The sequence below is a fragment of the Falco cherrug genome, chromosome Z (assembly GCF_023634085.1).
Source record: "Falco cherrug isolate bFalChe1 chromosome Z, bFalChe1.pri, whole genome shotgun sequence".
NCBI classification, from domain to species: domain Eukaryota; kingdom Metazoa; phylum Chordata; class Aves; order Falconiformes; family Falconidae; genus Falco; species Falco cherrug.
The window spans coordinates 24,427,012-24,450,723 of record NC_073720.1 but is presented as its reverse complement, the minus strand read 5'-3'; the positions used below and the strand labels follow the sequence as shown (position 1 = coordinate 24,450,723).

At 39.7% G+C, this 23,712-nt stretch overlaps 1 protein-coding gene across 5 annotated transcripts in view; it reads right to left on the bottom strand.

Annotated features, from left to right (window-relative positions):
* The window catches only part of MAST4 (microtubule associated serine/threonine kinase family member 4), a 274,356-nt gene that overhangs the window by 9,346 nt on the left and 241,298 nt on the right, over positions 1 to 23,712 (bottom strand). For 4 of the 5 annotated variants that reach the window (XM_055699400.1, XM_055699402.1, XM_027807890.2 and 1 more), the window contains 12 exons: positions 18,073 to 18,281; positions 17,178 to 17,316; positions 16,026 to 16,158; positions 15,121 to 15,286; positions 12,008 to 12,109; positions 7,584 to 7,706; positions 7,227 to 7,339; positions 5,152 to 5,279; positions 4,819 to 5,051; positions 3,735 to 3,935; positions 2,237 to 2,466; positions 349 to 471 (listed from right to left, as the gene is read on the bottom strand). In XM_055699400.1, the coding sequence (XP_055555375.1) occupies positions 349 to 471; positions 2,237 to 2,466; positions 3,735 to 3,935; positions 4,819 to 5,051; positions 5,152 to 5,279; positions 7,227 to 7,339; positions 7,584 to 7,706; positions 12,008 to 12,109; positions 15,121 to 15,286; positions 16,026 to 16,158; positions 17,178 to 17,316; positions 18,073 to 18,281 (1,900 nt within the window). The remainder of the gene's footprint in view (positions 1 to 348; positions 472 to 2,236; positions 2,467 to 3,734; positions 3,936 to 4,818; positions 5,052 to 5,151; positions 5,280 to 7,226; positions 7,340 to 7,583; positions 7,707 to 12,007; positions 12,110 to 15,120; positions 15,287 to 16,025; positions 16,159 to 17,177; positions 17,317 to 18,072; positions 18,282 to 23,712) is intronic. The other variant, XM_055699403.1, reaches the window with a different exon arrangement.

The following is a 23,712-nucleotide window of genomic DNA, read 5'->3' as shown; positions in this document are numbered from 1 at the left end:
TTGCAGCTTGATGGTTTGGAAAGTGCTGCAACAAATTACCTGATGAAGATGGGGGGAATTCAAAAAAGTGCTTGAAAATGTCAGATTTTTTGAGAGACAGGTATCTCTGTGTCAGTGCCTCAAATGTACTTCAGCTATGTCATCACCAGTGCCAGTTTTTTTTGGAGAAACTAAAATCATAACAGGGTATATGAAGTCACTGATCTTTCTCCAGATCTGTGCAACAGTAGCTTAGCATTTGTATTTGACAAGCACAAAATGTGGTAACTGATGTCTGAAAGAAACATACCCCCTCAATCCTTGGTGAAAACAGCAAGTGCTTTTGTATCCCAGTTTTCCAAGACTTACCTTTAACAGCAGCTCAATGACTTCCGTGTGAACAAGACCATGCACCAGCTCTCCATTGATATGAGTAATCAGGTCTCCAGCTTTTAAGCCTGCTTGGTAAGCCGCACCTCCTTCTTCTACATTCTGGAAGTTAGAGATGAAAAGAATATACAAAAAATGGACTCCTGTTTAACCTTCATACTTTCAAAAGCAGGCTTTGTTTAACAAACTCCTTCTGTAAAAGCAGCTGGCAATGAAGAAAGATTACAGATATACAGGTTATATAAAGGAAGAAAAGAAGAAGAATTGGACCAATCGTTTCACCACCAACTACTTACTCAAACTTTGTACTTACACAGGACTGAAATGGTTTCAAAGCTCAATGAAAGACTACCTGTTGCTGCTGGTATTAAGTAAGCTCTGTATAGCAGTGCAGTTTTCATGCATGATAAAGAAGGGGTGATTCAATCCCCACGGCAAAATTACAGGAATGAATGAAGTTAGCATTTCTCAGCACCAGTTACTATGTAATTAAAGCAGCAGTCACATGCAGTACCCTAACGATGATAAAAATTAACTCTACCATATAGCTAAGGATTGTTTTCATTTGGTTCAAATTCACCAGGCTGCCCATTAGAGGGAAGAGCGCAGCACAAAGGTGACAAAAAGACCAAAACAAACTGAATTATTTTGCAGGTGGCTTAAATAATTTATTATGCCTTAAAAACAGCTTTTGAAGACTTTTAAGTCATGCAACCATTACTGAAGCCTACAGTGCTTACAGAGCTCTCCCCCCCCCGCCCCCCCCCCGAAACTTATAGTATTTGGAAAAAAGCCAAGGTTTCACTTTTACTGCAGTGTACCGTCTTCTTCCCTTCCTTTCATTGATGTGGTGCTATGCCAGTGGCAACAAATCCGATTTTTTAATTTATTCCACTATCAATTAAATGTACACCACTCTCAAGATGCAATGTTCTTGACAGATTAATAGCTCTGAGAGGTAAACAACATGATTGAAAAATGAGTAACACACTATCACATCAGTAGCACGGCTACTTCAAAACCTAGAATACCTATTTAAAACAAATTACTGTACAGAACTTCAATGCTTTTTATATAGTTGTGATCAATTCGTCAAAATTCTTTTAAGTTTAAATTTTATTATGTATTTATATATAAATATTATAAATGTTTATATTATATATTAAGTTGAAATATTTTAAACACACAATTTCTGTATGTATAAACTATATAAAATGTAATTTGCTATCAACTAGATTATAAAATTAATATATACTTATTTACATAAATGTATATTTATTTTACAATTATGGAGGTTGATAACTAATGAGATGCAAGAACTGCTGCCTTTGTCTTTAGCCTGTCTCTCACTTTGTTCAGATCAGCAGCAAACAGAGGATGAAAAATACATGATTTATTCAAGACAGTCAATCTTTTTCTTGTGCCATAGAATCAAAGGTATTCACAAATCCAAATGATTTGCACATTTCTACACAAAAGAAAGTCAGTGCTTGAGCTCAGCCTACTTGCATCTAGTAAAATACTGTTGACTTCCATGAATGCCTTAATTGATGCAATTTGATAAATGGCATGTATATGTATTTCAACAGTTTCTGTTTACAGTACTTAGACACGGCTGTTCACAATTGCCAAACATGCCGAAAGTGAAAGGGAACACAGAAGGTCAACATTGTATGTAGGTACCACTTCTGCCAAAGGTGGCTCATGTACAGGCACAAATTTCATTCTAAGAAAATTTGTTTGGCACAACATCACAATTTACACAGTAACTGTCAACAAATAGATACCATAGGTACAAAAATAAAAAAACAAATACATCATCACACTTTGCTGTGACTATATACAAGCAAAAAAACCTATTACCTACCCAAACAATATGGTGTACAGTGTAGATATCGCTGTCACCCACGTAAACCCTGATTGCTCGGATGGTGAAGCCATACTTTTTTCCTGAGCTGTGAACTATTATCGGTTGATGAGAACTTACAACAGCGATCGATGAATCACGGCTGGGAGATGAATCTCGAGAGGATGAAGGATCAGATGACAGGGAATGAGGAGACATAGGACTTCCCAAAGGAGAAACACCAAACACATCTGGAAGAAAATAATCTGCCCATTAGCAGACATTCTGAGCACACCCAAATACAGACACACAACATGGAATGTGCTTAGTTTTATGACACCTCTGCATCAAAATACACCATTTTCTTTGCAGGAACACTCTCTCCTCCTCAGTCAGTGTGTATCTCAGTGAAGAAGTATAAACAACAACCAGATCTGAGAACTAAATTTTTTTCCCTGCAGTGTAAATCGTATTTTATAATGCAAGGGCTAACTCGTCATATGTAGACCGCTTTTTCCTTTTAGATTGGAAACACACAAATTGCTGACTTTGAAAGAACGGTTCTCAGCCTCTTCCTAACAAACAATTATGAAAAGAAAATCAGTTTGGTGGCAGATGTTACTGTACACCCGAAACCATCCCCCAAATAATCCAGCAGTGCTAAACAAAGCACTAGCTGGTTTTCTGGTTTCAGTTATATATAGGTATAGATAAAAGACTGCCATAATTAAACCACAATATCTAGTCGGTATACAGGACAGCAACTCAATGTTTTTACCAAGCTTCCATTTCTACATTCTGCTACATCATGTAAGACCAGAACTTCTGGCAACAGTATCAATTATGGCTTTGTTTTATTTCATTGTTTTGAAAGCACTATGTGCTTGTGCAAATGTAAATACAATTGCAGCAGCATAAAACTGCATTTTTGTGACTGTAACAGTGTGACGGCTCTGCAAAGGAATGCAGCCCAGAAAGATTCCAGGTTTCGCATCCATGCCAAGCCATGTCATGTGACGGCAGATATGCTTTGACAGCAGAGGTGCTACTCCCTGGATGTGAGTCACCAGAGGCTCCCAGAGATCAGCATCACTGGGTTAATGCTGAAATCCCAGGAAACAGCCAAGCCCTGAGGGCTTGTCACTGTCACCCTCCAGCTATTCTTGAAGCTGTACATAGTCAGCTACTTAAAATGTAAGCTACACCCCTACTGTAGGACGGGCCAAGGACTGAAGCCTGCATCCTGCTGTGCATGCACATGGTCGAACAAAAAGTAGTGGCCACTAAGAGACATTTTTGCCTGTCAGAGAAGGTCCCTCAGCTGTAATGTGACCACATCAACTTGTTGATGGACTGCACCATCTAGCAGTGCACGTGAAAACAAACAACAACAAAAAAAACCAAAAAAAAAAGGCATGACACAGAATCCATTCCGGACTCTCCAAAATCTTGCGTTTATGTCATAAACCATCAAGTATGCATAAATAACAGTATTTCAAACAAAAAGATTTGTATCTACCTCCGGGGATCATGAGGGACAAAGCACTTGCAGACAGAGACTTTGTGACTTTTCCAGAGATCTTCTTTTTCTCTGTGTTTTCTAATCGCTGACGAGCCACATGAGATCCAACTTCACTGGGTAGCTTTGAGGTGCTATCTGTACTGTCCACACCCTCACTTCTTCCATTTATCTGATCTAAGTGCTCTGGAAAACTGCCAACTGTACGGAGAAGAAGGGTTGAACACATTGAGGGAAAACTGGAGGTCAGGGAGAGGAAATGGTACATACAATTGTGAGATAGGAATTTTTCTTTCTGTTGACAAGTTCGTAAAACAACATTACAGAAATATGAGTAATTATTTCAGACTTACAGAATGCATAAATATTAACAGAATTAATTGAAGCAACGGTTTTTTGTAGTCACTGCCTAAACTAAGAGACAAAAGCTGAAGTAAATCTGGTATCTCAGTATGCAGCTCTCACCTTAGAGGACTTAATCATACATTTATTTTTCATACGAACTCCTCCTGAAGTAATTGAAAGGCTCCCAGCCTACATAAGTTGCTATCAGCTTAACAAGTTTTCCAAAATCATTAGACACTAAGTTTAATTATATTTTTAATTATAATATTTTGCTTTTATTCTTTGGGTAGTTTTCTACCACAGAGAAGAAAGATACCTGGCACCGCTATGCTCAGTATTACAACCATATTGGTAGTAGTCTGTCATAGGTAATGAACTTCCACAACACTGAATGGAGGAAGAACTAAACGTTTCAAACAAACCTGGCTTTGTGTCACATGACCTATCATATCCTTTTCTCCATAGAAGGATCCTGCAAAGGCTCTACTGTCAAGTCACTGTTATATTAACTTACCTAGCAGCCCTCCCGAGTCTGTGGGGAAACACCAACATTTGGTGTTTCCAAATGTGTTGAAACTTTCCCATACATGTTTTCGTGAGGTGTTTCTAGCTTGAGCCTGAGCCCAAACCAGACCCCTCTTGGGATGGCTTTTTTTAAAGCAGTCCTGAAATACACAACTTAAATCCATGAATGCTACTGCTTCTAATGTCATCAGTCAAGAGACCCCCTGTGAATTACCTGATAGTGTGGAACTGCTGATTGTACTTGCTGGAGTGGTGACTTCAGGTTCATCTTGCACTGTTTCCTCGCTCACAAACGCAGGCTTTTCCTGTTCCTCCCGTTGACCCACTAAGCCAGTAGAATCATCCTGCTCTCCTTCGGCTGATATGGCTAACTTTGGAAGCAAACCAGTACTGTGTTGCTGCCTGCTCCTCTCAGTGTCAGACGAGATGGATGTAGATATTTGTTGTCTGCATTAAAAATAAGCAAACTCTCATGCAGTTATTCAAATGAGGAGGCCTGCTACCTGGCAAGCAGGACAGACTGCTTCCAGCACCTCCTTATACTTACATTTCAGAATATTCTGAACTCCAGCTTAAAGATTCCACAGAAGGCAATGTTACACTTTTTGTTTTGTCTCCTGCATCTTCCTTTTCCTCACCTTGTGTCTGAGTGACTCGGTCTATGCTACTAAATACCTATTACAGACAAGAAAAAAAACACAAACCCCCTGACTCATCACTGACATATTCAACACAAAAAGATAATGCAGGAAAGCACATTTCAGGTTCTACTCTTCATGTCCTAAACACCTATACAGTATCTCAGAGTGCAAATCTCAAAATTCTTGAGACTTTCTAGATTTCCAAAAGTCTGTGTTCTTAAAATGCTTTCCTATTTTGCTCTCTTGGCTCCTCACATACAGGGTCAGGAATAATGCCTCTTCTCATTATGAATTCATCAGCTTTCTCCCCATTTCACTGGGTGAACCAAGAGAGTATAAACATCGTCTATAGCCTTGGGGTTTCTACATCACAGGCTTAATGCATGTCTTGGATTAATTCACAACCATAAAGCCAAGCAAGGCAAAAACCCCCTAACCCTAAGATACTGACTTAGTGTCTACCAGTCAAGTGTGGAAAGCAGAAAAATTTATCTGAATTGACTTTGATGTTAAGAATAAATTACTTGACTAAAAAGTTTAAAAAAATAAACTCTGGACATTGGACAATCATTAGCTGTTAAACAGCACACAGAAATTGTCACATATATTCTATAGTCTGAGAGGCTCAGCTAGAGATGTAATGACATTAACAAACCAAACTATTACTGTGGTACAGAGCTTTTAAAAGGACAGAAGTTCACAGAATCACAGATTTAGGCTGAAAAGGACCTCTGTGGGTCATGTTGTCTAACTCCTCTGCACAAGCAGGGTCACCTACAGCTGGTTGCTCAGGACCATGTTCAGAAGGTTTTTGAAGACCTCCAAGGATGGAGACTCCACAACCTCTCCGGAAAACCTGTGCCAGTGCTTGATAACTCTCACAGTAAAAAAGGGTTCCCGTGCATTCAGACAGAACCTCCTGTGTTTCAGTTTGGGCCTGCCTCTTGTCCAAGTTATCTTCAAAGAGACTGTATCTGAATTTGAAAAATACCACCAAGACAAAATAAGGAGTTTACATAGAATCAGGATAACTACATCCACGATTCCAGTCTCTCCTCTTTCATGCTATCACAGACACAATACATACATGGTACTGCAAAACCAACATAAAATCAACCAATTCCTTAAAGGAATCCTTACAGACAAACAAGGTACAAACACAGACTTGCCAAATACACCTTTAAACTCAGTTCCTAAAGTAGGTTAAAGGGACTTTTTAAATGGAAAGCTTTTGAAAATCACTCCTGGATGCTATACTAAGACTAAAAGCACACTCACTAGGCATTCCACTTCCATTAGTTCCTGCCAATTTACCCTCCACAGTATTTTCTGAGCATATCCACTCTGCCACTATTGGCACCCCTTGTCCAGTAACTTGCCCAGTAACAATCAGCTCTCATCTCAACTACTGAAGTACACTACCATTTGGACAGTCAGCTTTACCTTCAATTCACAGCATTCAAATCGCTCCCTCAAATCCACATCTCTCCCTGCCCACATTATATCATGCTAACCAGTATTTTGCTTTTTTCCTTCAGTCTAACGTCATTTAATTAACAGTTACCATAGGCTAGTACTTCAATCTTTTTAATGGCACCATCTGCAAGATACCCAAGACACAACCGGAGAAACATGCAAACTATGTACAAGGAAACCCATCTAAGAAACACCCATTAGCATTTAACAGAACAGTCACCCTAAACTTTCGCTCATGCTATCACGAATTTTCTACAGAAAACATGAACCTATTTATACTATTTTCTATTATCTTCTAAAGGATTCAAGAAATCACTTTCCTACAGAATCTTCCCATGTTTTGATTTAATGGTATTAATTTCATTCTTGCTTAATGTCAGTCAACATTTCTTGAAGAAACAATGCCCTATACATCTCTTCCATATCTAACATTTACGAACTCTACAAAACTAGCAAAATGTTTACGTACATAACGCATACTAATATTACAGAAGTTTTTACTTACTTTTGAAAATCTGTGTGAACATGACGAAAACTGTCTTATCTCCAAGTTAAAATCTTCATCATTGGTATCATCTTCTTCCTCCGTTTCCATATGGTGGTATCTCTCAGAGCGAGCTATAGACAAGGAAGATAAACTATTTCAATTTATCAGGAAGGATGGATACCAAGCTTTAATATTAACTGAAAGCATAATTTTATTCTTAGGATTATTCCTGCTGAAATGTCAAGCCACCAGTGAAATTGCAAGCTGCCAGTGATTCTGATAAAGGAGATTTTTCAAAGCAGTAAGCACAAGTCAAAGGCAGCGATTATTTAAACAGGGCTTCATCACATTCTTTTAGTGCCATCAAACACCTACTGTCAAAATAACTTGTGTCATCTTCAGACTCCAGTTGTGGAATAAATTCTGCTTTCTGCCTCAACAGACCATTCCAGTCAAGGCTCCTGAAGAACTGATGCTGCTTTACTTCATATGCGCCACCTGGGGGAGCCACAGAAAAACACTGAGCAAATCATACCAAATACTCGACATTAATTAACCAAACGCCTGGCCAAAAAATGCAAATTATCATGGAAAAGCAAGTTGTTGCTGCAGGCAGGAACATTTACTACCCGTTTCCACTAGAATCCCCTAAACCTTTCAGAGCAGCTCCCTGTCCCTGACTACTTGTGGTCATTCCTTTAGCAGTGGTGGCATTCTTTTATCATCTTTCCCCCTTGAACATTTCTATTTTTCTGCATATACAAATTGTTATCTGTCAGCTACACGTTAGTCAGAGGCATCAGATGTAGCAGCAGTAGTGGTCATTATAAAAAATATAAATATGTGCCCTAGATGAGTAAGTACAAATTAGAAAGTAATGAAAAATGATTCTTAATGTTCAGTGCAAATACCATTGGCTGACCAGGAGCTCCTTTTTGTTTTATGGCAGTAACAAGCAACTCTACAGGAAATACCTTATCATTTATCTTTTTACAGATTACTGCCTACTTGTTATGTGTGTTAAATAATTATACCAGTTTCAAGTTAAGAAACAACTACAAGAACACCACAACATACTGGAATTTTTTGTCCTGTAGAGGTGGGAGAGGGTGTTATTAATAAGCATAAATCCAGTTCTAAAAACTGAACAAGTACCTGCAGCAGCCAAGCATTTCTGCCAGCTTGGTTGTATTTGGTTTATGTGGCAAGGTTTTGGTAGTGGGGGGATGCAGGGGCAGCAGCTGCCCCCATGTCTGATAAGAGCCAGTGCCAGCTGGCTCCAAGATGGACCCACCACTGGCCAAGGCTAAGGCAACCAGTGGCGCTGGTAGTGCCTCTGGGGTAACAAGAGTAAAAGATGCTGCACAACAGCAGCTGGGGACAGGAGTGAGAATATGTGGGAAGAAACACCTCTGCAGACCCCAAAGTCAGTGAAGAAGGAAGGGCAGGACATGCTACAGGCACCGGAGCAGATTCCCCTGCAGCTCCTGGGGAAGACATGGGAGACAGGCTGTGCCCTGCAGCCCATGGAGGACCCCGCGCTGGAGCAGGTGGATGTGCTTGAAGGAGGCTGTGACCCTCCTTGTAGCCTGCACTGGAGTAGGCTCCTGACAGGACCTGTGGCTGTGTGGAAGAGAAGCCCAGGATGGAGCAGGTTTGCTGGCAGGACTTGTGATCCCGTGAAAGACTCATGCAAAAGCAGTCTGAGCCTGAAGGACTACACCCTGTGGAAGTGACCCACACTGAAGCAATTTATGAATAACTGTAGTGTGCAGGAAGGACTGATGCAGGAGAAGTTCTGTCGACAGTTCTATTCCATGGTGGGACCCCATGCTGGAGCAAGGGAAGAGTGTGAGACGGAAGGAGTGGCAGAGACAACACGTAAATGAACTGATCACAACCTCTAATCCCCATGCCCCTGCGCCACTTGGCAGGAGGAGGTAGAGAAACTGGGAGTGATGTTGAGCCTGGGAAGAAGGAAGGGGTGGGGGAAGGTGTTTGTAGATTTGTTCTTATTTCTCATTATCCTACTCAATTGCTAACTGGCAATAAATTAAATTAATTTCCCCAAGTCAAGTCTGTTTTGCCTGTGACTGTTAACTGCTGAATGATCTCCCGTCCTTATCTCGGCCCATGAGACTTTTGTCATATTTTCTTTCCCTGTCTATAGTCTAGTTGAGGAGGGGGAGTGACAGAAGAGCTTGGTGGCCAGTCAAGGTCAACCCACTACATTGATACAGCACATAAATTCCTCCACATCAAGGCCAAGTCAGGAGAGAATCACAGAATGTGTGAAGTCAGTGTCAGAGTTTCTGCATTGGGTTCTTTGCTCTTCTGACTGAACCAAGGAAAATTCATAAAAGCCAAATTTTCCCAAAGGAAACCAAAATCACATCTCATTCTAAGTCACTAGCCAAGGAGTGAGTATTTCTCTGAGCGCAGTAATGGGATATTAAGTCAGAATCGTATAATCCTTGATTGGTATCAGACACTTCAAACCCAAAGACATCTTTTTTCTATCGTCTTCCTTCTTTAAAGCAAGTATAGAATCTACCTCTTCCTTCAACTTGACTATGCCACTCAAGTCTCCTGAGCAAATACACAATTACAGATTTCAAGGAGTGTTATGCAGCTAGCTAGTATGTATTAAATAAATATGGCTGTCATTTGAAATGCATGGTGGAGCCTGAAATAAACTGTGCTATTTTCCATGTCCCACTGCAGTCTCCATTTCTGAGTTGCTTTGACACTTGAAACCTTGCTGTGGTTTCTAAACCTCCCTCAGTGCTTCACAGAAATGGCAGCCTGGTTTCCTTCTTCAGACTGCCAGCTCTTGAGAGACCATGAATCATAGAACCATAGAATTGTTTAGGTTGAAAAAGACCTTTTAAGATTATCGAGCTTAACCATTAACCCAGCACTGCCACGTCCACCACTGAACCACATCCCGAAGTGCCAAATCTACAGGTCTTTTAAATACCTCCAGGGGTGGCAACTCAACCACTTCCCTGGGAAGCCTGTTCTAATGCCTGATGACCCTTTTCAGTGAAACGATTTTTCCTAATATCCAATCTAACCCTCCCCTGGCACAACTTGAGGTGGTTTCCTCTGTCCTGAACAGTCAAATCAGCCCATAAACAAGCTGCGCAGGTGCTCCGTGTGGCGGCACTCGCCGTTACAATAGTTAAGCCGGCCTCATTCTAGCCAATTCACTTCCTTAACCAGCTGTAGCAAAAGAGGCAGAATTTGCTACCTACTTCTGATGCAGTCTCTCCCACGGCAACAGTCTTGAATTACTGTGTTTACCAAGAAAAATCATCCTGGCAATGAAACAACATTCCTGAAAGGAATATACTTAAAACAAGGGAATCGAACTGGTTGTGGCTCTTTGTTTTGCCTTTGGCAGCAGTGCCCTTTGCAGTAGATGAAGCAGGCAGCAACTGGAGAAGCTGACTGGGGTGTCACACCTCCTTCACTCTTAACTTCTTCAATGCAGGGCAAGGGAGAACAAGCTTTGCTGGATGCCACCTTCATCTAGACCATCAACTACATTGAAGTCTAAGGGCTGTTCACACAGGTCCCAGATGCTCTGGGGGCAAAGGATACGCAGTTCACTCATCTCAGAAATGTCATCATGTCCCAAAGAAAGACCTGTTGTTTGGGACTGTGTCAGAAGTACTTGGGGTCTGGGTTACTCTCATGTTTCCCCTGAGCGGCTGTGGTAAGGCCAGTTATGAACTGATTCCTAAAGGTCTTTTCTATGTTAGCTCTAAACAAATGCAGCACAACGTGACTCCTGGACTGTTTTGCTAACAATTTTCCACGTGCTGTCATGCTGACTCAACCTGTCACTTCGTTTCCTTAGTACCACCTATGTATTTATAATTCATGGCATACAGTGTTCACTATAAATAAGACTATACATTTGGGGTCTTATCTGTAGAAGTCCTTTTTTGCTGTATTTCCATAGTGCTTTGCCCGGTGGGATAGCAGTCAGTGACTGATGCTCCCATACACTAAAAATCACATGCAATGTTTCTCACCACTGCCTCTCAACCAAATTCCCAAATAAATACTGCTCCATCAATGAACATGTAAACTCTATTACATAAATGCACAGTGCTTTCAATAGCCTATGCAGGCTTACTGCCCCTTATACCACATAGCATTTTGAGAGGAGAATCTGACATCAGCACAGCACTGAACAACCACAGTGGAATAAGCTGACACCTTTTGTTCTCACTGATACCCATCAACTTTCTTAATATTCACTCCTTTGGTTTTATTCTTTTTTGTGCAAGGCAATAGTCCTTGCTGAATGAGAGTGAGAAGACCTTTCGTAACACAATCTCAGCCACTTCTGAATAATTAGTTCAAGTATTATCACCCACCCTGAAGCCTGGAGGAACTGATTTGCCAGGCTAGGATACTCTGGAAGAAGGAAGGATCAGTTGTATATTGACTTCCCTTCTCCATTTCCCTGTTTAATACTGTATTCATGGAGCCCCCTCCAATGGCTAACTGGGTCTCTGAGAAGTTTCTGGTTTATTTATAAAATGAAGAGAAGAGTAAATATGAAAGACCACATGTATTCACCAAAATAAGGACAGTCATCATCTTGTTAGGATCGTATTACTGATCTGAATCTATAAAATACCCTCTGCTATAATGGAATATTGTCATGCTACTTGCCCTGACAGATGTCTTCTGGGCAAAACAAACAGGTGAACAGAAGCTCCCAGTGTTGAATATAGAACCTATTTCTAGCACACTAACAATATAAGATAGTGCTTCCTAACCTGTTCCAAGTCTTTCCAAAGGATTCTGCCTGAGCAGTAGGGTAATCAGGTCCTGGGCATCTGGAGGTGGTGCTTCATCCTTTTCAGGCCAGTTGATTTCATCTAGCAAAACAAAGTTGTTTGTTATTACTGATGTCTGATCCCAACATCCAGCAGACACTGTGTGAAAGCTCTTGTAGTGAGCTAGCAGTAAAGTCACATTAAGAAAACTTTTTCAAGTTGCTCTCTGTTGCATACCAACTACTTCTGATTTTTATACTCCCTACACATACTCCATGAACATATTGTTATGTTCCCATTTTCCTTGGTAGTATCCTTTAACCCAAAACAGCGTTTAACAACATAACACAGGCATGCTTGACTCATGGAAAACTATTGCAAAATATTAGCACAAAAAATTGTATGCTGTCCCTTCTCCCTGCCTGCCCTGCAACCCCTCAACCCCAGCAAAAAAAGATCATGGTCTACATTTTAGTTCTGGTTCATGCAGACTGCTGTTAAGATGGATGCAGCTGACCTAACCCAGGCAGTCACTGCTCACATCTGTAATCCTTCTCTAACGTTAGAAGACTCACTGCAGTCACTACTCCCATGACTATGGGCCAAGAAACTGTGCTCTGCTCTGAAGAGGTAGATGCCAACGGAGCTTTTTTCCAAGCATCTCATACTTCAGAGGAGAACCACCCCACTCTACAGATTTCTTATAAGACTTTTGCACGACCTAACAAGTTTAACCTAAATCACACAGTCAAGATATCAAACCTTGCAGTATTCAGGTAAGCCTAAATAAAAATTCTGCCCAACTTTCATTTAATCTAAACAATGGAAAATTGCACCAGCTTCAATATGAGCATGAACTTTGTAACAGCATACACAGCAAGTTTTGTCTGAGTTTTAGCAGAAACAACCTTCGCAAATGTAATATACTGCAGATTTAGACAAAACTGCCTAAGTTTCTTGGGACGTACCAGGATTTTGGCTTCAGAGAACGAGAATGTTGGGAGCTAGGAAACTTTGTTATCATTTTATGATCTAGATCTTTCTTTCAAAATGATCACTATTGGAGAAATACTCATCAGAAGCTACACACAAGTTTAATCTTTGTATTTCAGAGTTTAAGGAAAGGTACTGAAATAAAAGGGCATGACATGTAATCTGTTTCTGGAGCATTATTTTTAACCTAGATCATTTCAGGCATTTAAGTTTACACCGAGGCCTCACACAACTGTATTCATGCAACTTGGGGGCAGGAAAGGCAATTTACAATGAAGAAGGAGCATCGTAAAATGAGGGGGCAAGACTTTAAGGTAGATTTTCAAGTAGAATGTAACTTTGACCCACAGAAACTGGAACTGAAGTCTAGGCTATAATTTGGGTTCTTTAACATGGCTTTTACAGTTGAATACTAGGGGCCCATGTATTTTAGCACAGGAAACTTATCCACAGTAAGAATGATTTCAGTAAGGATATTCAAAATAAAAGAGAAGAAACTGACAAGTCAACATCAAAACAAGAACCTAAGCTGACCAACAGTCTGGGAAACTGAGTGGGAATAGCTCAGGTTTACAAACATACACTTCTACAGATAATTGCTGCAAGATAAATGGACACATTCAAACAGTTATTTGCATAAGTATCAGCTAGATTGTAATACATGACAATGTTTTACAAAATGTAAAATTAATGCCACATGCAAAAGAAAGTTTAAAGTGCGAATTCGTCATTAATTTTTGACTATTCCTTCCCTTCTCCCAGTCAGAGAGCATAAAGATAAAAACACATGTGTATGTGTCTGGAAATGCAATAAAAACATGAGTTATTTCCATGTTTGCCTGCCTACGGCTTCCACTGCAGTTTCAATCTGATCTGGAAAATCAAGCATGAATATGCATCACAGCCATGAGGCATCCCGAACAAAGCCAGCATTTGCTGCTTGTGTTAATTAAACAGTTGATTCTCCTTGCCACTCAGGCCTCAGCATATCACATCAGAAAACAACACTGTTATAAATCCATGAACAGCTAGAATGTTGTATAAAGAAGTCATATACTAGAGGTAACTTGCAAATCCCTCTCATTACAGTTACAAACAAGACCAGCTTTCAACTTCAGAGATGAAGGAAAGCAAGATGATGATACAGTGTCTCCTTAAGTGCAAAAGGGGATTTGTTGCATTCTCAGAGAATAAGGAACCAGAAGTGCAGTTAGTTTTCTGTCGGATTTTTGTAGGTTTGTTGTTGGTTTTGGTTTGTGGTTTGTTTGGTTTTTTTGGGGGGTGGTGTGGTGGTGGTTTTCTTTTGGTCTTAGCTACTGGACCTTTTAAGCAGACCATAAAATGGTACGGGAAATACTCAGTAACAGAGGTATCATTCTGTTAGACTTCTGGCATAAATAGAAGCTCTCAACATCTATGCATCTGGGAAATTTATGAAAACAGCAGGTAGGATAGTAAACAATTCTGTTTAATTATCATTCAGTTTTGCCACAAGCCACATAACAATACTTAGGGTCAGCTTGCAGGTTAAGATCTAAAAGGTTATTGAATTTTAAATGGAAGAAGAACAGCTGCTACAGAAATAACATTACACTACAACAATCACCAATGAAATCATTAACAATCTGTGAATTGAATTTGTTTCCTTCTCTTTCTCATTATTTATTATTCAGGAGACATTTGTTTTCCCGTTTTATTACACCTTTGTTAATTTCTTCACTGTGCCATGAGGCATTTTCCCATTTATGCAAATTTATTTTAACCATTTTTGCTCTGGTATGATTTATTTACAAAAGACTGAAATCACTGTGCCATAGTGGCACTACTTTTCTACTAGTACTGCTTTTCTTTTTCAAACAGTGCAGCTTAACCATTGTATTCTACCGCTACTGCATTTCTGTACTTAGCAGCAATATGCAGTAAATTCAGCTTTTAATCCAAATTTATTCTTATTGCTTTGACAGCAAATAGTGTATTACAGTATCATGGTAATTGTTGTTTTCTGAGCAAAACCAGCTTGAAAACCTAGTCTGTAAAGTTTTAACTATCTTCACTATTAACAGAAACTGAAACGTTTCACAGCACACAAAGAAATTTGGGATTTTTGTGATGGTCCTCACCACTAATGACTTGTCCAAACAGCTCTTCTGGTGTATCTCCAAAGAATGGCACGCACCCAACAAGAAATTCATAAAGGATAATTCCCATAGCCCACCAGTCCACAGGTTTTCCATAACCCTGTCTCAGTATCACTTCAGGAGCTATGTATTCAGGGGTACCACAGACCTAAAAGAAAGAAAATAAACATGATGATGAAACAAGTCTAACTTGAGCTATGTCACATCATTTGTAATTCTTAAAAAGTACAATACAGAAACATGGAATAATGGAATAAGTAGGCTTTAGTCTGCTGAGTTTACATCACAGCTACTGTTTTTAGAATGACCTAGCTACATTTAGAGGCATCATAATCAACATTTGTGTATCTGTCATGCAAAGAACAGTGTGTTTCACACACTGCAGTCCATCATGGCAAATATTTTATTTAACTTAAATACATCCTTTTCTTTATATGAAAGTTGTGATGGTTTTTTTCTGAAGTTTTACAGTGAACAGATTGTGAGCAATAGTAATGAGGCATGCTTAAAGGGAAATGGGCCATAGCAAGGATTTTAGCACCCTTGGCTGTACAATGCATCATGAGCTCCACAAGCACTCTGCTGAGACTTCTGAATTCCTTATAAAAACAGTTGCCCATTTGTCTCTCTCACAGATTCACTTGCACACAATTAGATTGTTCATCTTACTAATAGATCCTAACGTAGAAAGAAAAAAGTGTAGAATAATCTGCAAGGCATCAGTAAAAGTAACTGACATACACAGTCGGAACACCAGTGTAGGAATAACAACAGTTTATGTTGCATTCATATACTGTTCTGTAATGATGGTATCATGGTACATTCTGCTAGCAAAACATCACTTTGTTTGAACACTCAATATAGAAATGCAAAAGGCCGTATCTTACTTGTTTGTCAAGGAATTCTCTGGCATCCTTCTCAATGTGACCTTCATACAGATTGGTAGTCAAACTCATTAGCCCCACCTTTGACAGGCCGAAGTCTGTAAGCTTTATATGGCCCATGGATGTTACCAATAAACTGAAAATTAGAATGATGTGAAGTTACTGTGATATAATTCAATATTACGCGCTTATCATTAGTATTATTATTATACTTGAAGGAAAATTTTTCATTAGCATTGCAAAAATATAAAGACAGCTTAAAAAATAATTTCACCAGGTACTAAATAAACAGGTAAAAAATCTGACAGTCTTACACTTGTTATCATCAAATGTAAACAAGCTTTTCATATGTAATTGCACAAATCTTATAGAATCATACAAGTGTTGAGAGCTGAATGCTAGATGCTTTGAAGAAAACCGAAAACCATCATCTAAAAGACCTATAATAGAATTAATACTGCTTTTGAAGTGTCATGAGCATTTTTTATCTGTAGCAAGCTGGGTCATTCAGCTGGAAAAACCCCTCAGGCATTAAGTTAGTAACTAATACTATACTGGTCTGAGGTACTACTCATTGAAGGTATTGTCACCCAACAGACATGACTTAAATTCTTTTCCTTTTTTATTTTTCAAATGTGAAAACAGGAAGAAGATTAATGGAGCTGCAACAGCCATACTTTTTACTGCAACTACTTGCTGTAATGCTGTTTATGGTATAGGAGCAACATTATATTTCTAAATATTGAAAAAAAATAAAAAAAACCTTGCAACATAGATTTCCCAACCTGGTAAGTCTTGTCTTCATATATGCAACTATCTGCAAGTTAAAGATACTTCGGATGTTTTAAGCATAATTTTAAAGATCCTTCCCTTTCCATTTTCCTCCATTTCAGTGAGAAGAGTACACACATTTTTTTTTAGCTATCCTAATAGCCTCTTCCATTTCAAAGACAGAAAATTTTAAAGAGTTCTTTTGAAAAAATGCACTTCCTGTAACTGCAGGTAATGAAAAGTCAAATATTGTGCAGAAATTGTGAATCTACATAACATCCATGATAAAAAAAAAATTTCAAAAACATTCAAAGCAAGCTTACACCTTTCATATTTGATCTAACAATTTCAAAGTCCTCTTTTGGTTATATTTTATATACATACTTGTCTGGTTTCAAATCCCTGTGTACAATTCCATAATTGTGAAGGTATTCCAAGGCCAAAACAGTCTCTGCGAAGTACATCCTTGCCATGTCTACAGGTAAGGGACCCATATTCTTCATCAAAGTAGCACAGTCTCCACCTGTGGGAACAGGAGAAACGTTCCAGATGACACTATAAATTTTTAAGTATATCAGAACAATCCATATATGCTGCAGAAAGAGACACAAGCTGTAGTCATAAATGCCTGCTTTCCAGTCAGATGACTCAATTGGACATGTAACCACACCAATTACTGTACTGAAACACAACATGCAGCTGGGAGCAAGCAGTTCAAGGGTTTAGCTGGAAACCAATAAAGTCTGTGCTACTGCTTAAAAAAAAAAAAGGGTGGTGGGGGTGGGTGGGGGCATGCAAAAAAAATGCCCACAAAACCAGAGTCTCAGTATTTTTTCTTGTACTGCCTCTGTTCGCTGTTCTCCTTCAGCATCAGCACCTTTTCAAATTGCTTCCTCTTCCCTCTTTCTCCATAAAAATAACTATTACAAATACCCCAACATGTGCTAGTGAAAATTTGAATTCCAGAAAAGCAAACAGCATTTCTACATGAACTCTGAATCCCCATAGGACACTTATGATTACAGCCTATAAGGAACTCCTTCAAAGAGCAGTTATTTCCCGTTATAGCTGGAACACAAGTGTTTTACAGGCTCTCACTAGGAGATAATGATTGGGGAAAAAAGCCACCTTGCTATTGGATTTAGATCCTTAATCTGTATTGCCGGAGTACAGAGGACACACAGGGGGCCCTTCTAATGCAAGTACCATATGGGTTATTTTTCTTTCTTGGTGTACAAAAACTCTCTTCTACCTCTATAAAACAGAACAGACACTTTACCTTCTACATATTCCATAACCATGCATAAATGACGTCTTGTTTCAAAGGAGCAATACATGCTGACAACAAACGGATTTTCTGCAAATGTCAGGATGTCACGCTCGACAAAGGCCTGTTGGATCTGGTTTCGAAGGATGAGATTCTGCTTATTAATTTTCTTCATGGCAAATCTTTGCCGGGTTTCTTTGTGTCTCACAAAATACACAGCACTAAAGTTCAAATGGGAGAGAAGAAGAAAAAAGTTCAAACTTAAAATTTAATTTTTTAACAAACAAATCATTTACAGAATACATATACTTTTTTAAAAAAAAGAGACTTGGGTTTAATTTAGTGTAGTTAACCCACCTTTCATGTTAGAGAATTGGCTACAAACCTGATTTTCTTTAATAACTAGGATGAGTCTCAGTCAACAAAAATCAGTACACAAACTAAACCCAAACAACAGATACAGCAAGTGCTCTCAGCTCAGGCAGACTTGGGGTGCTTCCATCAACAAAAGATTATATACAAAACCCAGCTATGGCACAGTGTTATATATCATTCCAACAAATGCTTATTCTGTAAGTAAGCTGTGAGATAACTGTGACTCAGACTCCATCCAGGGGATCACAGGCTTCTCATGAAAGTTGCTCTGAAGTTGTTTGATGGGGTGGCTCCCTCATTGACAGGTACAACATCTTCTGTTGTTGTTCAGTCCCAAACATCAGCATTGATCCATATCAGGTGTAGGTCACCAGCAGGTAATCCAAAACAAGGATCACTGTGTTAACCACATACTAAGGTGGAATTAACATGTATCTTGACATGCAGAATTTCCACTGTAGCACTGGGTACTACAAAGTTTCCTGTAAGCTTGGTTAGGTAAGGTCAAGGCAGCGAGGGAAGTGAAAAGAAACCACCACTTAAGTGGACAAGCCTTCTTTCTTTCTGGGCTCAGCAGGAAGAATCACCCTGCGTTGAAATGCTAACACAGGACATTACTGCTGCATTTCTCCAAATTCCTTGAGGAAAATCCTGAAAATGTCTGCCTTGTTTGAAATCCACTTCGTAGCATTTAATGCTTGTAGGGTCTCCAGTATATAATTACCACAGTAGTGAGTGTTTACGGAAAGGACGGACTAAAAGAAGAAAATAGTGGGGGGAAAAATGAGACTCCATTTTGTAGTTTTTAAATTCAATTTGTTATCCCCATGAAGTCCAATTACCAGCGTACAGTTATTTAAACACAAAAAGCAATTCTTGCATTATTATTTCTATACACAGCTACTGAAGTTACAGGCACTGAAAAAATGAACATGGTTCTGCTTTCCTTTGTGGAGAAAGACTTCTAGACAAGGAAGTTTCTCTTACTGATTCCAAAAGGTTTCAGTAATCCCTTGCTCCTGTCTGAGCACATGGCAGGTAAAAGACATTACACCATTATGAAAGTAGGGAAAAACCATCTTGGGCAAAACTCAAGACAAAACCAAACCCACCCTTCACACCTTCTACCAGGTCTCACTCCTCCTGCCCCAAGCTTGAAAGAATTTCGAGTTATTCAGCTCCAGTACTCCTCCCTGCTGGCTTCAGGCCTCTTGTCCTCCTGCACGTCTTCCTACCACTCACCTCATACTCACTTCTCTCTCCACCCCCTTCATTACAACTCATTTCCTCCACTTTTCCTTCCCTTACATTCCTCTATCTTTTATTCCTATCTCCTGTCAGTCAATCTTAGCTTCTTAATCTGCTGTAATTTCATCTATTCTTTTCCCCATGTCAGCCCCCTTGCACAATCCTGGCATGTAAAAAAGGTGTCTGAAGCCACAATCCTTCAAAAACCCCCATGAAGTTATATGAATGAACTGAGGAATGCCTGAGAACTCAGCATGCAGATCTTTGTCAGAGCTTTACTTTGGGCAGTGTGCCAAGATGAACTCTTGAAAGACACCTACTAACCAGAGCATGTAATTACAGCATTTTAATAAATCCTCTCTGCAGATCATATGGATCTACAGAATCATATTACCATATTTAAAGATGAAGAACCAGTAAGTTCTAAGGACTACCTAGACCAGTAAATATCTGGGACATGATGGCTATGTTTTCCCCAGGTCTCTAAATTGCATTCTCCAGTTTTAGTCACAGGCAGGTAATTGTAGATCTTTCCATTAGGATTCAGTTACCCACAATTCCTCAGAAAAAAACGGGTAGTTCAAGTGTCCCAGACTCACAAGAAAACTGCAACCCAATTGTCTCTCTCAGGTTTACACATGCATACACTGTTCATGCTATATAAAGTGCTTTTAAATGATCTATTATATCCCCTGATCACAGTAACCCCAGCAAACTGCATTTAGGCTTTACAAAGAAAACCATACCCTAGTCAGCAGCATGTTATTCCTACAGAAGCCCTCCTTTCTTCATCCAGGATGCTCCCAGTTCACAGCAGTGATACCATTTCCTCAACCTACCAGTACAGTAAACTAAGTACACCGCAACAGCTGTGCCTGCGACTGCCTGTGACACCTGCATTCTCACACACAATTCGTAAGGGTGTATTAGAATTTGCTGAAGTCAGCAAAATGTTACATAAAAAAAATGAAATCTTCCTACAGAGAAACAGTCAAATAAAGATGTATAAATTGCCTAGACATTAAAAAGAAAGAAAAGAAAAAAAGTCACCCCTGAAATCTTTCATGTTTCTGCACATAAAGTGGGACTTCAACCTATAAATTAAAAGCTTGGAGTAAAGGAGTAAAGCATTCCTCTGCTGAGACATGACTGTGAACTTTTGAGGTAAGATGATGGGAACAGCCACAATGAGTTCTAGCACGTAACAACTTTGTCTTGGGTAATTTTGAACCCTGGTCTACTACCCTTGAAGCATGCTTCTGTTATTGTGTAACAACTTACTGCATAGATTGTGATCTCTTTCTGTTCACTCTCCGCAAAGCTGTCAACTTGTTACATTCTCCTCATCCTGGCACTGAACCTGCACCTTGTTTTATCCCCCCACAGGCCCGCCTTCCCACTTCTCTCCCTTTTGTTTTTCAGAATGCTACAGCTGGAGCACTAGGTGGAAGTTTTATCTTTGTTTTGTATGTGTTTTTTATAGAGTGCCCAATACCTCACTCCTGGTTTTGTGGTCTTGATCATTAAAGCTGCTCATGATTTTCAATATAGTATAAAGACAATTGTAAATCTGAGGATTGCCCCAAAAGCAATGTACTAAGAACATCCAGACTATCCAATTGCCCTGTTGATCCGTTCAAAGGCAGTGGTATGCCCTGTCTGCCTGCAAAGCCACAATCAGAGTGGCATTACTGCAATCTTCTTTGTTTTCAAATAAAGAATTTTCTTTCCTCCCTCCCTCGTTTCTGTTCTCATAACATGGCAACAAGAGATTTCCAAAACATCCTGTGTTTTCACTGTATGGATCGCAACAGGTACAAAAGTGTTCTGTATTTTACTGATGCTGTATTACAAAACATCAAGAAAAGTTTACTTTTCAGGAAAACTAAGAAAATTCATAAACTTTGGCACTGTCCAAACATTATCTTATTCCACTTCCAGCATAAATATCAGCTTGAAAAAGGGTATCTCTAAAATAAGAACTGTTCACATGTGTTAAGATGAACAAAAAACCAGTAAAACTTTGAACTGGGTTCCTGAATTGCTCCAACTTAAATATTATGCAATCTATCCTGCCAATCTTAGAACCAAGATTCTGTTTTTTCTCTAAAGTAGCTACAGGCTTCAGGCCTAGTTCACAGCTCTACAGTGACTTCAACTTTCAGAGCTATTTTACAATCTAGTCTACATTCAGCGCTTGAGGCTAATACAGCTGTCAGTTGCTTTGACTTGATTCTCTACAGTTTGTCACAGGACCTTGAACTACTTGTGGAAACACAGGTACTGTACTTGCTGCTTAAAAGTTACAGCTGCTTACCAGGAACCATGTTTCATTTGCACAAGCAATTTCCTGAGAAAAGACTGTTAAATTCTGTACTACCCTGGAATTATGTCTGACAGTGCCTCCAGTGAAGAGGAGCCACTTTGCAAGGCTGTGATTCACGTTAACAGCAATACAGTAAAGTTTACGTATAGTTATTTGAATCAGAATTTACAAGCAGCGCTGTGCCACCTCCTAGTTGGGCAATGTCCATGACCTGATCAGATTTATTTGGGGGCATGGGGAAATGCTGCCTAAAGCACTGCAGCACTCCTAACACGAGCATCCAGTGTGGTGTTGGTCTTCTGGGACAACATACAAAGCTTCCCCTCAGCAGTATTTCAGACTTCTCCTAGTCTGCCTAGAAACAAATCAGAAATGACCATCTGAACCAGAGAACACAGTGACTGATCCTTCTCTCACAGCTGGTACTCATCTTCGTTGCTCAAATTATGGCACAAATTTTGACTGATAAAACCACCTCTCCATACCTAACAGTAGCAACACCTGCTATCTTTACAGTAGTAAACACATGCAAAATTATGAAGCTGTTGTCCGGATCTCCTATGGGTAACCTGTTCTGTATTTGCAAAAGAAACACTTCAGAAATTCAGTGCCTCATCAATTTGTAGCATGCTGCACATTCAGGAAGGACAGAATCTGAGACCTTCAACACGGTAACAACCACCTTTTGCTACCACCAAGAGGATTGCATCAGCTGCCAATATTCAATCCTCACAAATATATTACCCAGAGAAGAAAGATAATGCGCTTGTCCTGTGCTGTACTGGGAAGGAAGGCCCACTTGAGGGCAATAAAACACGTGAGTTCAAGTTCATCATTTTGAGTAAGTCCACAAGGAATTATGAATATATAGGATCCCCAGCACAGAAACTGCCAGCCTCCACTTTCTAAACTGTTCTTTAATGCTATGGGCTCCTGGGCATCAAAGCCTCTTGGCTCCGCATAGTGCAGTCACCCACAGGAGTGAACAGAAAAGAAGGAAAGCCATACTGCTTTATCAGGGCTGCAGTCCGCTCAGAGCTGGTACTAGTAAAGTGAACCTACACCACCACACTTTCCCCTATCCCCTCCCATTTCTGAACTGTCAGCTGCCAGGCTGATCATAAATTAACCTGACTGATGGGGTGTTTATTCTGTCTTATTCCCAATGCAAATACACATGAGCAAGTACTGTCAACTGAGTGGAGAAGGGACAGGAATGAGTACTCACAGGTTAGGGGCAGTAGCTGCTCAAGCCAATACTGAGTCAGAGTTTTTAGATTTACCAAGCAACACCATTAGCCAGTATGTCATGTGCATATTGACATTATCACCTTTGTGGAAGTAAAAGCATTCCAGGTAGGCACAAAACTGGTATCATGTGTATGCTTTAGGCAGGTAAGTGTTATACATTAGTGAAGAGCAACTGAATTAGTATCACTCACTTCCCTGAAACCAAATGTGATCTTTATTCTGTTGAGCTTGTTCAGGAAACCAGGCCAACGCCAACTTGAAGAGACGCCCTACTACTACCTGCTACTTCTTGCAAGCTGGAACGTGGAAAAAAAATGTTGCTGTGACTGCAGTAACAGTTTAAAATTTGGGAAGTATGGAAAGTTTTGGCTGGCTGAAAAAAGTCAGATAGACAGCTTGTGAAACCATTAATGACTTGGCCAGCATCCTACACGTTTACTGATTCACAGCTT